We start from the raw sequence: 17924 nt of genomic DNA, 5'->3' as shown, positions 1-17924 counted from the left end.
ACAGTATTGTGATTATTGCTCAAATATAATTGGTGTGATCTGCTTAGAAGGGCAAATGTTTTTTAATCTGTTTTCCTCTTTCTCTTTTTGTTTTCTGACAGGGCTGGTGACATTTTTCAAGTCCGGGCTCAATGTTTACATAATGGTGTTTCTTTGTTCTGCATCGTTTTGTATTTCTCTTTGTCTAAAATGTCAGTGGGTTTCATAGGGGAAACCTAGATTTCCTTTTCTGATATGTAAATTCTAGGTAATGTGAGATTATTGATGCAAAGATACTGGGCATTGTAGGCCATACCTGGATATAAAATTGTATAGGGTACTCAAGTGTCTGGAATGAGTAAAATCATTGACTTTTTTGTCATTGCTGTGAGCTACTGGTTGTCAAAAAAAAAAAAAAAAAAAGAAAAGAAAGAAATCCTTAAAAAGAAAATATTTGAAGTCACTCTTCTTAATGACTCTGGCTGTTCATTATAGGATGTGCATCATTATGAAGATGGAAAGCTATAGAACTGGGAAGAGAGTATAAAAGCAATTATTTTTTAAAAAGGGCATACATACATCTATGAATGTTTTTCAGTCTCAGAACTGAAACTGAAACGTTTCAGTCTATATTCTGGAACTAAAATATTTATAGTCTGCTTCCAAGGTGTCTCTGGATATCCCCGGGTCAGTAAATGCTCCAAGATTTTCTGATCCAATGGCTATGTGCTGAGCTCCTTTGTTAAGGAGGGTCCTGGAAGTAGTAACACATCTGTTATTAAATGTATTTGTTCCTAAGTGTTACTTCTGTTTTTTACAATGGCAATCTTTTTACATATCTGCAATTATCTTAATAGTTAACCACAGATTTCCTAGCTTTGAAAGAAGCTACTTCCCATCCTCCAAATATACTTTGGTTTCCAGCCTTTGCATGTGTAACCAGGCTTTTTTTTTCTTTCAATATGCCCCACCCACCTTGGGCATCAATTGAGCTATTCAACTTCAAGACCATTTCAAATATTTCCCTACTGGTGCTTACCCTGATTCCTTCAGCCAGAGTTAACCTACTCTTTAACACTTCTTTTTCAGTAGTCTATATCCACAGCTAATGTAGCTGTTATCACATGGTATTGTGGTTATTTTTGTTTGTTTGTTTGTTTTGTTTTTTGCAAACATGTTATGCATAGTTCTTCATGGGGCCATTTCAATTCATAATGTCTTTAGTCAGTTTTAGTCCAATTACAACTTTTTACATATTCTTGGTAAATTAACATGTAGTCTGAATACTGATTTTGTAAAATGTTTTTGTGATATAGAAGATTGCACTAGGCCACATATTTTGTATTCCTAAATTTCTTAGAAGCAGTAATTAATTTTTGAACATGAGAGAATTTGCTAAGATGTGCAAACATGGGGGAAAATGGAAAAGAACAGGCTTTGTGTTCGAATCCCTGTATCCAGTCATTTCTAAACCCAACCCCACCCCTGCCATTCTGTGGTATGTTCCCCTTAAGATTATTCCACCTTTGTTTCTGAAACATCTGAGAGAACACTGTAAGGTAAAGAGGAGTTCCAATATTCACATTAAGAGGACTAGAGACAGGAGAGAGGAAATTTGGCTAGGGTAGATCAGGTAAGGATTCATGAATGAAGTAGAATTAAAGGTTGTGTTGGTGGATCACAGAAAGAAATAGTGGAGAGTATTCCAGGCAAAGGGAATAGGATGAAGAAAGTTACAGAGATTAGAGAGAACATGCTAAACACATTCAAGGGAAATAGAGCAAATAATTTAATTCAGATTAATCCCATTTGCCTAGCTTCTCACTAGTTTTAGCATAAACAGGCCTTTTATGACCATCCGTATCTAATGACGCCTGCCCTATCTAATGATAGTCTTTTTTTTTTTTTTTTTTTTGCGGTACGCAGGCCTCTCACTGTTGTGGCCTCTCCCGCTGTGGAGCACAGGCTCCGGACACGCAGGCTCAGCGGCCATGGCTCAAAGGCCTAGCCGCTCCGCGGCATATGGGATCTTCCCGGACCGGGACACAAACCCGTGTCCCCTGCATCGGCAGGCGGACTCTCAACCACTGCGCCACCAGGGAAGCCCATGATAGTCATTTTTTATCTACCTTTCTATTATCTGTTTTTTGACTTAACGACATTTGCTGTTGTCTAGTTATTTTCATTTTAAGAGACAGAATTGCATTTGGTTGAGAATAAAATGAAGAAATATTTTAGAACAGGCCTTTAAGTTGTGTTTTATTTCAACTTTCTTATTAGTCCATTCATTATACAGTCACTAAGAATAGCAAATGAACTAGTGGAAACAGTGGTTGAGATGCCACTTTTGACTTCAAGTAATGGTAAACCTAACTATGGCTTAAACAATTAGGATTTATTTTTATCATATGAGAGCTGTAAAGAGAGAAAAGGTAGGTAGATCTTGATTCAGTTGTTAAAGGGCCATGCCGCTGTCCTTTTGCTGTAGCACTCCTAGTGTGTTCACTCTTGTTCTCATGATTGTTGTGACATGGTCACAGATGGCTACTTTAACACTGAACATATTCAAGGCAAAAAGAAAAAGGGAGCAGGTAGTGTCAGCCATATATGTCCCTTTTATCAGGAATGCAAAATCTTCTGTCAGACATTCTTTTATCTCTCTTTGTCCAAAACAGGGCTATGTGGTTATGCCTAAATTTCCCAGCAAGGCAAGCTGGAAAAATGAAGCATTTGTCAGACTAAAATATTGGATTATTATTTGACTATGATGATATACTGCCTGATATGCTTCAATTACTGCTGGGAGCAAAATCAAGGTTTTGTTCATGAGGGAGAAGAAAAGAAGAGCTATTGAGAAGACAGTGTACAGTGTTTACTATGATGTACAGCTGTAACAGATATTCCAAAACATAATAAGTTTAAAGATATTGTATTAATAGATGCCTCTCTGATTAATGGTGTCATGGAAGTCCAGAGACTCTTGAGTGCCTAGAAAGGAAAATCACTTGGCTCACCCATTATTAATAGTTTTAGTTCTACTATACTAAGAAGACAGTGAGCTTCTCTCACTTTCCTTAACCAATAAATAAATTACAACATACCTGGTATGAAAATGCTACACCACATTTGAGGGGAGAAAATTTCCCACTCCTTTATTTTTCTAAAGCGAATTAAATCTCTTCAGTCTTCATCCTTTAGAGTTGTCAAGAAAACTCTTAACTTAGTCTTTTGTAGAGAGATCCTTCTTCTCCCAAATTACTTTCTGGGTGAAGTCTAGTTTGATTTAGAGAACTGAAGCATGGATAGCTATGCTGGTTGAATGTAAAACCTCTGTGACAAACTTGGTCAGACCTTGACTAACATTAGGGAATCCAATTGCTCTTCCATCCCTCCAATTTCTCAGAATTAACTCCCTCCTTGAGTCAGGCCACTCTTCCATTCTTTTCAAAAATGGCTAACAGTTACTCTTGCCCTTGAGAAATCTGAATCTTATTCCAAATAAAAATCTAGATGAGGCATATTTTCAGGTGCTTTATACAACATAAAGTAATTAAATATGTAGTTGTCTTTCCTAGAGGGTATAGGGGAGTAAAGTGAGAGAAAATTACTATTGCCGCCTTCTAAAGTTGGAAGAAAAGGTCAGAAATTAGGATCTCAATGCAATATTCTCCCTAAAACATCACTCTGCTCTGGATAATTCAATAATAGAACTTAGCAAAACCTGATAGGATACTCTGACCAGATCCCCTCAGCCGCTCAATACACATTCAAGAATGCATTCCTAAATCTGATGTCTTTTACTGTGTTTCTCTCTGAAGGCTGAGTTGTAGAAATGTCATTTCTTTTTGGTCACATGTCTTATCTTGCCTTTTATTCCTCTATTGGAATTAACTTATTAATGTGAAAGTTATTCATAGGTTTAAATTTTGTCTTTCTCCACTGGAGTGTTTTGTGCTCTGGGAATAAAGAGAACACTGAAGAAGACAAAGTTCCTGCCCATATGAAGCTAACTCTTTAGTGAGACAAGACAGAAAAGAAAGATATGAACAAAAGATAAGAGAACTGCATTTAGAAATAATTTGTAACAGGATGATAGGATAGATAGGTCTACTGTACCCAGTTTGTTCAGGGACTGTGTCTCAGGAGGTGTCACATGAATTGATACCTGAATTATAATAAGAGATCTGAGGGTAGAGGGTTCTAGGCAGATAGATCAGCAAGTCCAAAGGCCTAAGAGACTTCAGCTTGAGTTATTTGGCTGGAGCTGTGTAAGCAAGGAGAATGGGACAAAATGAGAGGTAAAGTTTGAAGCTAGGCAGGGGTGAGGTGGACTATAGTAAGGGACTTAAGATTTTATTTAAAAGGCACACAGAAGCATTTAACATTATTAAAACATTAAATATAAGAGTTAAAATAATAGCTAACATTTATCTACTACCTACTAGATACAGATATAACTCTATGAGGGAAGTACTATTATCCTCAGTGAGAAGAGGAGGAAAAACAAAGCACAGAAAAGTTGTTACTTGCCCAAGGTGACATAGCTGATAAGTGCAGATATGGAAATTGAGCTGAGGGCCTCTGTCTCTAGAATTCGCAAGCCTAATCACTATACTATATTACCTCCAATCCAAGGTTTCGATATTTTATATTTAAAATTCCATGGATTTACATCTTTTTTTTTTTTACTGTTGAAGTAAATGTAAAAATAATAATTTTTTAAAATGTTAATGCAATTCTTCCTAAAGAAACTTTTGTCATTTATGCCTAAGAATCTGAATGTTTTTTATTGGCCAAATTTACTATCAAAGAATGATTTAGGCCTAGTATCTCTTACGTTTTTCATGAAATCTTTAAACTCTATTTTTTGGAAATATGCTTCATTGCAGATTTTTCTGGCTCTATTTATTTCTAGTTAATCCACTTTCATTCAGCAGAAAGGAATTGGGTATTTTAAACAATCATCCAATGAAGAGCTAAAATGCACCTTTTTGATAGATTATAGGATTGTCTTCTCAAAAGCTGATCTGGCAAAAGTCCGTGATGCCCAGCCATTAGGCATTACCTCTGGGCCCAGATGTCTCCTTGTTATCACGTCTGCACATTTAATTTTCTAAAAATCCCATTTGAAAATGTCCATTATCCCAAGGGTATAGTTCAGATATATCTGGATGTTCTTAGCCTTTGAGTTTTGTTGCTTGAAATAGTTTAGTAATCTACATGGAACATGGCCATTTCAAATTTTATATTCAGATTAAAGATGGGCAATAGCTACCTTGTGATGACATTTCTTGCATACTAGCTTTATAAATATATAATAAATTACCCTATTTAAACTCTTTAATTTAGTTACCAATATGGTCTTGACAATGTTAACCATGAAAAATAATCAGATGACCTATTAACTCTAACTTTACTCTTAGTATATAATTTATTCAGTGCAAATGCAAGTAGAAAATAAGTAGATTACACAGAAGCAACAATGTTACTCTATGTAAATCTGTATCCTATAAACTACTTAACAGGTACATTTGGCATTTCTGTTACTCTTTAAATCTTGAAAATTAACCAGGCAATAAAGGAAGTATTGACTAATGCTGCATTATATAGTACAAGGTATTCTAACTAAAATGTTGAAGAAATATTTCTTGATTACCTGTCATTTATATATACAATATTGGATATAATTTCTTCATGTTAGAATAACAGAAGAGTCATCTTCATAACCTTCACATCTTAAAAGTTTTGTAAATTTTGAGCTTAAATATGTAATGACCTACTAATTTACTTCTTATATAAAATTAACTTCTGGCAGATTGAAGACATATGCAAGTCTCAAAACTTTAAAACGCTTAGAAAAAAATGTGGCCTAGAATAGCTGTGTCTTTAAGGCGAAGAAAGATTTCTCAAAGAAGATACATGAGCAAAAATCTCTCAATACTCAGGAGCATTCCTGCCCTTCTAAGCACTTCCCATAAGTGTAGAGACTAAAAATCTGGCAACTGCATTTCCCCTGCTCTTGCCAGCCAAAATCTCTCCTTAGATTCTGCCAATTAAAGGCAAACATGTGAGAGCTGAAAGGTAGGATGGATAAAGAAGGCATTATTTTCCAGCAGCATCTGCAGGCAAGAGTGTGGTGCTGGCAGGTGGTTGTATGTGGCAGCAGCTTCCCTGAACTCCTGGATTCTTGAAAACCAGCAGTGATCTTCTGACCTTCACACCCTCTGAATTTCTTTGTATTTTCCCTCTAATTTCTTGTATTGAATTTGAGCAACTCAAAATATCTAAGTGGCTTCTGTTTTATTGACCAAGTCCCAGTCCTTATTATTATTATTATTATTTTTACAAATCTCTCTATAGGGAAATATACCATAAACACAAAATTTAAATGATATATTTTAGAAGTAGATATTTACAATATAATAGAAAAACATACACTCCATAGAAAGGAATCCTACAAATCAATTTAAAAATATAGTCTAAAAGAAAATATGGGCCAAAAAATTTCACAGTAGAGGTAATTCCAGTAACAATAAGCAAAAGACAAAAAGTGCTTGATAGAAATTAAGAAATGAAAATTAAAGCCAACATAATTTTCTATTGTATGTTTGCCAAAATTGGTAAAAATTAAAAAGTGGTATGATACTAAATGATAATTTGAAGAACTTGAAACTCATGAACTTTGGGGAATGTAAGTTGGTATAGTCACATAGGAGAAATTTGGTGATATCTAGTAAAATTTATTTTTAGATATGTCTAGGTTGAGCCAATTATGCATATACTAAATTTGGCTGATGGCTAAAAATTAACATTCAGGCAAAGCTGAATCCCACTATCCAGAATGATGTACAAATTTAAGATGTGCAAGACACAAACTAGCATATTTAATAATATCACTTACTTTTTCATGCCCAAAGATTAAATCGTGGGAAAAGCTTTGAGTAACATATTTTCTAGTCAGAACTTTATACATGGGATTTAGAACAACGGCAATTAAAAAGAAAAAATAATTATTTACCTTATCTCCTATTCCTCCAGTTGGAAATGCAAAGCAATCATTTGCACAAGCTTTTCTGTTTGTTTGTTTAAACTCTTAACTTCGTTGTTTTTTTTTTCTTTTAAATACTTGCTGGAAAAGTAACTGTTTTGAATGATTTTTCCAAAATTTGATTACACTGCTACTATTGATATATTTATATAAATGGCTAATTTACATATATAATTTGATATATTATAATTTACGTAAGTAAATAAATTACATTAAAAGTTACTCAACAAATAGAATTAAAAAGTTAAATTAAATGTATATAGCTTTTGGGCTTCCCTGGTGGTGCAGTGGTTGAGAGTCCGCCTGCCGATGCAGGGGACACGGGTTCATGCCCCGGTCCGGGAGGATCCCACATGCCACGGAGCGGCTGGGCCCGTGAGCCATGGCCGCTGAGCCTGCGCGTCCGGAGCCTGTGCTCCGCAACGGGAGAGGCCACAACAGTAAGAGGCCCGTGTACCGCAAAAAAAAAAAAAAAGTATATAGCTTTTCAAGACTCAAAACTGTAAGGATTGTCTTCTTAAAGCATTCTTATAAAGTTGGTCATTTCAAAGTTTGATATGTCTGATTATTAGTTTGATTAGTGAGAAAAAAGGAATACATAATTTTTCTTCAGTGCTTTCTTCTCTTTATTTTCCTTATGTCTGAACCAAAGAGGATTATCACAGTGTTATGTATGGTCGTGGATTATTTTCTGCTTGTGAATTTTAAAATGACATTCTGCTTTATATACATCCTTATTTAAATATAAAGAATTCTAAAATAAGACTTTTTCTTGCAGGACTCATGGATTAAGTGGAATTTAATAACCAAATCTTAAATATCATTCTTAAAGATTATTCTGCTAAATATTATGTATTAAATCCACCAAAGAATTCTATAGAGCTTAAGATTATGGTAGAATATTGCTTTATTATTTAAACTTTTATTAAGGTTTTTGGTTTAAAAAAAGATATGTTTCTCTAACATATTTATCTTATTACTTTCTCAGTTTCCTTATTAGCAATCTAATTCCCTTTTTATTTAGCAATTTGGAAAGTTCTTACTTTTAGTACATAAAATTAACATATCTTCATTCATCATTCAATACTCTAAAATTTCACTTTAACAGTATTAAATATATACTTACATTTTAGGTGGATTTCAAAGAAATAAAGCATATAAGGACCTTCTTATTTTAGTTACATCAAAAATGCTTACTTACATTCAAAAAGTGATTTTCAGATATCATTTATATTTCTAAGCCATCTGCCTTATTGTACTATTGCTACTATTTTGCTAACCAGATATAACATCACCCTATGTGAATCCACAATTATTCATAAACAAATTGAACAGAAATTATGTTGACGCAGGGATTGAACTATTTATCTTTCATTGGCCAAGGCAGAAGTTAAATAGGAGATTAGCAGATTTTGATTTAATCTTGAGGAGAAAATGATCTATGAATCCCTACATGCTGCATACACCATAGAAACACTTGCATATGTGCAAATGGGGACATAGAAGTATAGCATTTTTATAACAATGAATAATATAAGCAATATAACAATATAAATGTCCATGAGCTGGAGAATAAGTAAATCAATTTTGGAGTATACCTCCAATGGAATATCATTAGTAGTTAAAATGAATAAAGTGTGTATGTATGTGTGTGCGTAAATATAAAAGTAAAAACGCAATGCTGGACAAAAAATAAAGGCTTAGAAGACTTATTTTAATTGTATAATTCATGAAATGTACAGATGCTTGCAAATCATACTATATATTGTTCATAGACGTATAGATATGTGTTAAAAATATAAATTATGTGTGAAAATAATACACTAATTGAGAATATTTGCTAGCTCTCAGTAGGGAAAGACCAGAAAGGGATTGGAGACAGACATAAAAGGAGTTTTAACTTGTTTTGCATTATTTATTTCTTAATAACAATATTAATGTGAATATGAACCAATTAATGTAAATATTAATCTGAAAACTAATCTGAATTAATATTACTATTAATCCGAAGCAACTATTCCATAGTACCAGATGGTGAAGTTGTTGTTTTGACCTTTCTACTGTCTTGTAGATTTCAAATAGTAACTTTAAAATGTTAGAAATCCTTAAAGAAATCTGCTATATGGTGGCAGGAAAGGAATTAGATCTCAGTTTAAGTTATTTAGCAAGTCAAAAGGATTTAGGTAATTGAGGATTTTCAGTTCATTTTGTGCTCTAGAAATTTTCATTTCATCAGAGTATCAAATTGCACAAGGAATGGTGAATATTTATAGTATATGTTTTTTCATACACATCTTTGTCAGTTTCAAGTATTTGAGCTTTTCAATGAAAAGACTGGCAGCTGAATGTTTCCATAAAGATAAGACAGGGCTTCCCTGGTGGCGCAGTGGTTGAGAGTCCGCCTGCCGATGCAGGGGACACGGGTTCGTGCCCCAGTCCAGGAAGATCCCACATGCCGCAGAGCAGCTAGGCCCGTGAGCCATGGCCGCTGGGCCTGTGCGTCTGGAGCCTGTGCTCCTGCACGGGAGAGGCCACGACAGTGAGAGACCCACGTACCGTTAAAAAAAAAAAAAAAAAAGAATAAGACAGTTTTGAATATTTATGAATAAGCAACAATAATTCCACCAAATTGGACTAAATTATGTTGTGCTTTGTAGCTTATGTACTGTTGTCCATGTGCATTTTCATCTACAATGCAAAGTATTATAAATTATCTTAATTTACAAAGAATATCTCCGTTATACCTCATCACCAGCAATTGCCAACCACATTTACAAAGCATTCAAATTAAGGGAGGATGAATTTGGTAATAAACCTTGAAAAGAGGGCTTAATTTCCATTTTTATTTTGATAAATGATATGTGGTAAAACTCAAAAGTGGCTGAATCTTGAATAATAAACTGAATATTATGTCTGGTAAAAGGAATTCAAACTTGTTATTTTCAAGCAGGGACATTTTAAATGTAGTGTTAAGTGTGCAGATCCAATCAAAGCAGTATGTCCTAAAAATTTTGTTACTACTTCTGTTGTTTCTACTTCTGTTTTTGAAAGGCTGACTTGCCTGACCATGTATCCTTTATATCTCATATATGTCATAATTTGAGTTAACAACTTCTAACCTCTTGTATGGCTCTGTTTCTGAAGCTGTTTGCATTTGCCTTATTTTAACATATTTTCACCCTAATGAGGCTGTCACAGATTGACCCATATAGGAAATTCCTGAAGATTTTTTAACTGTCTCATAAATTTCAGTTTCTCAACAACATTATCTTAGCTTATTTTTCAGTTGTCTCCTAGAGATAATTGCCTCTAAGAATCACACTCACTTATGAACATTATTGAACAAATGATTGTAAATTAATTAAGGTGTGTGAAATAATTCTGTTGGTTAACAGAGGAGGGAAAGATGAAGAACCCCTAGAAGAGACTAGGAAGAGCTCCTTATGTTCTCCAAGAGCTAATGTAGACCTTAACATACAGAATTATAGTGTAAATTCAGTACTTCTAGCTGTACATTTCTGGTAATTTTATGTTTATTTTGACACTCTAGGAAGTCAGTACTATAAATTAGTGATTTGTCATCAGTGAGCTAATAAATCCTTTTTTGCTTTCTAGTTCAAATTTAGATTAATTTGGTCAAGGATCTGTGCCTACAAAAGAGATACAAATCTCTTTTTGACTATCATATGATTTAAGATGTACATAAAAAAGTTCTCCTTTTGTCAAATATCATTTGTCTTGAAATCACAGACTTCCCTAATTCATGAAGCTATCTGGAATATTTATCATAATCCTCTAGTCCCAGAAGCTATAATTGATATAATTTAGCACCTAATTATTGTTGGTGCATTCATTATATCTTACATTTATCGTATATTTATGTAATTTGTAAAACATTAAGGGCAGAAGAATTCCTTAGCTAGGGAGGTTAGATTTTGATAACTAGTGTCATGTTTGATTTACATTCTGAAGTACCTTTTTCTAGTTCTTTCAGTATCTTAATAGTGAATTGTGCTATGACTGTTTTTTAATATTCATCTTTATTAATTTTATTCTGAATACACACACAAGGTATTCTGGATCTACAGAGATTAATTATTATCATTTAAGTGATATAATTAATAATAGTAATAATAATAACTGTGTCAGCATCCCTTTGACCCCCTTAACCCTGTAGTAACACGATGAAAATCAGATGGAAAGATCTACACAAGTGACCAGGGACAAGGAATAAAGAAAAATGCACGAGCTGTGCTTAAGATAGTTTTCTTTAACTCCTCTCCTGAAAGGAGGAAGAAAAAAACTTCTGCTCTTTGGAGGTGGGATAGAAAGAATTCTCGGTTTTTATTCTAACCTTTGGAATGTAAATTTAGGGTTTCAATAGTCAGATTAGCCTCCTGTGTCTCCAAGTTTTATAATCTAGAGACATCTGTAAGGTTCTGGGTCTCATTCTTCCTTGAAATGTAAACACAAACCCCCTTCAGAGTTAGGTTCATCTCTGCAGTTCTCTCACTACTCAAACAGTTGTAACTTAACTTCTCAAGTGTTACACTTAGCCCAAGATCACAAGTTTCCAGCAAAAGTCATGTGGAAAGCCCCAACACTTTAGAAATCAAAAATATGTTCTCTACACCCTACTCTTTTTTTTTTTCCTTGTGAGAAATTTTGAGAGTCGTACATTCTGAAGAAGGCAGAAAATAAAAATTCAGAGTTCTTCAAACTGATTACTGTGTTATATTAACTCTTGATAAAGTATATTTTAAATATAAGGCTATTTCACTTTCTTCTAAGACTATAAAAGTAAAGCAGTCTAAAGTTATATTTGCAGTGGAGACATTTGTTACTTGGATAGTTATGATTTCACATATTTTGTATGGATTTTAATTTTTCATTATTTGATCATAATAGTTACATTGGTCAGAATCTATTAGCTGCAAATCACTTGAAGCAGGCAAGAATCTTACTACTATAAGTTATGATATAGTCATATAGACCATGGGGTAGCATTGCTAAATTTGAATAATACAACAAATTCTAATTTTTGAGAGAAAAAGCTCTCTATGGTGGCTGTAAACGAACAAAATTAAATACGGTAAGAGTAATAAAACCAGGGAAAAGCATGTAATCATATAAAAAAATAAAAAGGGATGATTTGTACAGTTTTAATCTTCCTGTTAAATTTTGTCTTTAATAAACTTGTATTTTCTCATAGGTTTTGAACTTTCACATTGTGAGGATCCTGGCATTCCACAATTTGGATACAAGATCAGTGACCAAGGCCATTTTGCTGGTAGCACTATCATTTATGGATGCAATCCAGGCTATACTCTCCATGGAAGTAGCCTTCTCAAGTGCATGACAGGGGAGAGAAGGGCATGGGACTACCCTCTGCCATCCTGTATTGGTAGGATACTGCTTTAGGTTTTCATGAAATACTTCTATGGAAGTGTTATTAAAATGTACTGTACCTTTTCAAGTTATTCAATCTGTCCACACACAACTCATACTTTAATGAAAAAGTTAATGAATTCATAGCTCAGATTTGTGGAGAGTGAGAGGGTTCTTTTCATAATCTTACCAGTAAGTACATTCTCTTTTTTGGGTAAAAAATGGTTTGAAGCCATTATGTTTATCTTATCTTGATACAAAGTTTAACTCACTACAAAAATATGGTGAAACTCTTAATCATACACATTTATTGAATCACATTGACCAGTTTTGTTTTTTGTGTGTTTTTTTGGGTTTTTTTAGATTTGTTTTTATATACAAAATTGTTGCTTATGCTGGTATCAAGCTAGATTAAAAAACAGTAAACTATTCTCAATAACTTCAAAGTCTTTATATACTTTTTCAAAAACTAAAAGTGCATATGTTTTTCTTATGTGTATGTATCATGACATAATTAAATGAATTTCAGTAACAAAAGGCAATGTGAGAGTCAGTGATATCAGATATATTGCCTACATGAAGCTATAGATTGATCATTTTCTCTCTTATTTGTATAGCTGGAATACAATTTTATTGCTACCATCTTTAGATTGATTAACAAATAACTGGGTATTATGTGAGAAGCAGGGTGGATAGAAAAGTGTTGATAAAGACATCTGCTTTTTCTTTTTCTTTTTTTGCTCCAATATCAAATAGTGCCAGGCTGGAATATTAGGACAAGAAAAGATACTTAAACAATATCAAAACATTTAAACAAAACACTAACTCCTCAGTAGGGAACAAACATGATTCTTTAGCAATTCTTATTTCTGAATGGCATTTGTGGAAGCACAAATCCATTCTGTGTCAGGCCCATATGGATAAAATTGACTTAAACTTTTTTTTTTAAACAGCTTTATTAAGTTGTAATTGGTATCTTTAAAAAATGCACAGGGCTTCCCTGGTGGCACAGTGGTTGAGAGTCCGCCTGCCGATGCAGGGGACACGGGTTTGTGCCCCAGTCCAGGAAGATTCCACATGTCGCGGAGCGGCTGGGCCCGTGAGCCATGGCCGCTGAGCCTGCGGGTCCGGAGCCTGTGCTCCGCAATGGGAGAGGCCACAACAGTGAGAGGCCCGCGTACCGCAAAAAAAAAAAAAAAAAAAAATGCACGTTTAATGTATACAATTTGATGAGTTTGGAGACCTGGACCTTTTGAGACAAATTTTAATGTTTGTTAGTTGATATAGTCAACATAGGAATCTCCACAAAACTTGAAGGAATTCAAATAGAAAAAAATGAAATGCTAGTTATTAGAGGTCTTACAACTAATTGCAGTGTTTTTGATGACATGAGTTTTCTATTGGTTTATTAAAACAGTGATTCACACAGAAAGCAAACATACTTTTGTCTAAACAGAATGCAATTATAGTGCTTTCCTTTCAGATGGCATCTGAATTTTGGATAGATTATGAGGATAATACTACAGTAACAACCTAAATTGACAAAGCTTGAGATTCTGGAATATGGCCAACAATCAACCCACTGTCATTGGTTATGAGAACAATGTAGCACTGATTAGTTCTCTCTGAAGTTATGTTCTTTGATGTAAATATGAAATATATTCAGAAAATCATTAAGGGTTGCAATAGCACAGAAGTATAAACTTGTAAATACTGACTTACCATGTTGTCTTTAAAATTTAAATCATAAACAAATACATTAAAAAACATATATTTTCCTTATATGTTGAACCAAGGTGAAGACATTTTTCATATTTTGGAAAAATTTTATGCAAATAGGACATTTGGTCTGGGATCAGAAAGAAGATTTTAATTTTGTTTGCAATGAATCAATGCACTTTATGTTTATGAATCTGCCAAGTCAAAATTTAATGACGTGACACTGCTCAAGATTTCATGTGAAGGGTAATCTTTTTTTTTTTAATGATGGTTGATCAGGAATAACAGCTGAAAGAGTTGGACACATGGTGTGTCATGCTATGACTTCCATGAGAACAGAAGATGAAATTCTATTTTAGATGGTGTTCTTTACTGGCAATAATTAATAGCTTTACCACCTGGCCTAAAATCATAATTTTCTATGCCCATTAACCTTAAATATCTATTATGATTATATTTTTGCCTTTGCCAAATGAGAAACTTTTTCTCAATTATATGGATTATTTCTAGGTAATTATGTTTCTGTAGCTTATACATTGAGCAAACAAAAATTAATTTTTGAGACACCAAAGCCAAAGAACTTTAACCTGTACACCTTCATTTTTATCTACAAATGTAAGACTTCTGTCAGAATATGAACCCCAGTGGTCTGGTATATCACACTGGTTCATTTGAAATCAAAATACCAATAATATTTGTACCAAAGAAATATAGAAAAAGAAAGAGGTATGTTTAGATTCAAGATAAACACAGTACCCAAAATTCCAGTTTGCCTTGAAGTTGCTTAAAAATTAATCTGGAGGAATGAAGTCAAATTTGTTCTCATAAGAAATATATACCAATAATAGTGATAAATCATTAAAATGATGAAAAATGAATTATTATAGCTATACAGTTCTAGGTTATCCAACAAAATTTTTATTTAAAAAATGAGAAAAACCTCAGTAAGTGATGGTAACTTCTTGAATACAGATATCTTTTTATTCACTTTAAAAATAACTTAAGGGCTTCCCTGATGGCACAGTGGTTGAGAGTCCGCCTGCCGATGCAGGGGGCACGGGTTCGTGCCCCGGTCCGGGAAGATCCTACATGCCGCGGAGCGGCTGGGCCCGTGAGCCATGGCCGCTGAGCCTGCGCGTCCGGAGCCTGTGCTCCGCAACGGGAGAGGCCACAGCAGTGAGAGGCCCGTGTATCGCAAAAAAAAAAAATAAATAAATAATAATAACAACTTAAGTTTATTATTATAAATTAATTAAGCTAATGTTGCAATACAAAATAAACTTGCTTAGCCCTCTGTAGGTATGTGTATCAGTTAGGGTTCTCCAGAGAAGAAGGATTAGTAGATCTAGATATAGATCTGTCTATCTGTCATCAAGAAATGTATTTATTTTGAGGAACTGCCTCATGCAGTTGTGGGAGCTGACAAGCCCAAAATCCAGAGGGAAGGTCAAAAGTCCAGAAACTCCAGCAGGACTTAATGCTGCAGGCTTGAGGGAGAATATCTTCTTTTCTAGAAAACTCTGCTCTTCCTCTTAAGGCCTTCTAATTTATTGGATGAAGGCTACCCACGTTATCAAGGGTAATCTTAAAGTCAACTGATTGTAGATGTTAACCAGGTCTATAAATAGCAATACCTAAACTAGTGTTTGATAAAATAACTGGGTACTGTAGACTAGCCAAGTTGACACATAAGACTAACCATCATAGTGTGCTAAAATGTAACACCTAAAATCTTTGAAACAATTTTACCTACATGAATAGAGCCTACAGGTTTGAACCATGATATTCGATATTATTAGGTCTTTTCCAAATGCTGAAACTTTCTGTCTTTGACCTTCTTTGCTCTAATAATCGAAACAAAACAAAACAAAATCCAAGATTGTTACTTCAGTCATTGAATTTGAGTAAGACAGTAACACTGCAGAGAACAAGCAAAATAAATATAGCAGTATATTCAAATATTTAAGCAAGAAGTAAAATAGTATGGATTTGGTTTATTTTTTGGTACTATGATAATCTGGAAAATTTTCAAATGTATAATGTATTACTACACTGTGGTTTCTAGGATTTAGAGATGCAGAGCAATATACTAATTAAGCAAACTATTTACTTTCTCTCTTCTCTAGAAAGAGAATTCTTTCTAGATTATTTGCTTATCCAAGTAAAATCATTCCAGATATCCCAATATATTAAATATTATTAAAATGGAGAGGGAATTCCCCAGAAGATAAAATTTTTATTATATTGTATGATGATGCTTACATTTTTAATTTGATAAATTTTATAAAAATCAGAGACCAGTTTGATTTCAGTTTAAATCAAAACTGAGCTAGATTTAACTGAAGAAAAATTTAATAAAAATGCCATTTTGACTTTCGGGAGGTTAAAAGCGAAAGAGTTTAGAGTGATTTAAAGGGGAATAAAAGGACAATGAAATTTAGGAGGCCTGAGGGACTGCAGTAAAGCTTAGTGTTTCTCAGAGGTAAGGTAGTGAGATGATGAATTATTCAGCCTACAATCAACTAGCAGTGAGCAACTTGCCATCTGTTTCCCCTTTTTACATTATCATTATTTAACAACACATCTTAAAATGTTTGGAAGCCTAAACTCAGAGTTTTGAGTGTGTACTTTTTCAATTCCCTAATTAGGTTTATTATACTATTTTTATATGATCTGACTTGAGATTCTTTTTTTATTGTACAGTATGTTCTTGCTTCAATTAATACCTTAAACTGAGAAAGCATATACAAATATATACTTTCAATAAGAGGAGAAACCAATCTCTATTTTCCTTCAGGTGAAAAAATATATACTCTTGAGAAATTTGTAGATTGTTTAGAAAGATTGGCATTAAATTGTGACTTAAAATTGAATTAATTTTTTACTAGCCGAATGCGGAGGTCGTTTTAAAGGAGAATCATCAGGAAGAATCTTATCTCCTGGTTATCCCTTTCCATATGACAATAATCTGCGTTGCATGTGGATGATTGAGGTAGATCCAGGAAACATTGTCAGGTAAATGGATTTTATTATTTCAAAATGACCAGGGAATCTGAATTTCCCTGATCAGCCTCTATATACAATATCAATTAATATCAAGATTTTTCAATGTTTTTTAACCTTGGCAAAGAAAAACATGGTTTTTATACGTTTAAAATATGAAAAAAAAGTATTCATAAGCATGATTTATTGATTTGTGGTCCACAACAGTAGTTCATACAGCCCCTTATAGAGAAGCTTTTCAGTTATAAGAGGGCACACAGAAGGTGCGAATTTTTCCTACTTGTTGGCAATGCTATACTTTCAGTTCTGCATGACTTAAGACGCTGAGTCCATCATTTTGATAGGTATACAGAGTTGTGCAGATCACTGTCGTGAGTTCAGCCTCATGAACATTTAGAAGAAATAAGAATGGAAGAGGACCCAGTACCTATTCCCTGTCTTCCCTAGATTTAGGCATATCTCTGAAGCATTTGCTCTCTTCCCCTTTAACCATGTTAGAGTTCTGTTCCTGCTGAGTTTCGTTAGGTGGCTCACAGTTCTTCACATAATTTCCTCTTAGATGATGGCAGAACCGTAGCCTCCTAAATTAACACCAGTCAGGTTTCCAAGGCGCACCTGCTCTCAGTTCTAGTTTAACTATTATTGTTATGACTAGGGATGAATTAGTAAATGAACAAATTCCCCTTGACATATGAGCTAACAATTGTGTTATCACTCACAAAACAGTGACATTAAGAATTGCTGCTGGGGGCTTCCCTGGTGGCGCAGTGGTTGGGAGTCCATCTGC

The 17924-nt window shown here is 34.0% G+C and overlaps 1 protein-coding gene across 2 annotated transcripts in view; it reads left to right on the top strand.

Annotated features, from left to right (window-relative positions):
- Positions 1-17924, top strand: part of CSMD3 (CUB and Sushi multiple domains 3) — a 1079985-nt gene that overhangs the window by 752185 nt on the left and 309876 nt on the right. For both annotated transcript variants that reach the window (XM_030875636.2, XM_030875634.2), the window contains 2 exons: positions 12240-12431; positions 17023-17149. In XM_030875636.2, the coding sequence (XP_030731496.1) occupies positions 12240-12431; positions 17023-17149 (319 nt within the window). The remainder of the gene's footprint in view (positions 1-12239; positions 12432-17022; positions 17150-17924) is intronic.

The sequence above is a fragment of the Globicephala melas genome, chromosome 17 (genome assembly GCF_963455315.2).
Source record: "Globicephala melas chromosome 17, mGloMel1.2, whole genome shotgun sequence".
NCBI lineage: Eukaryota > Metazoa > Chordata > Mammalia > Artiodactyla > Delphinidae > Globicephala > Globicephala melas.
This window is presented reverse-complemented; position numbering and strand designations above follow the sequence as displayed.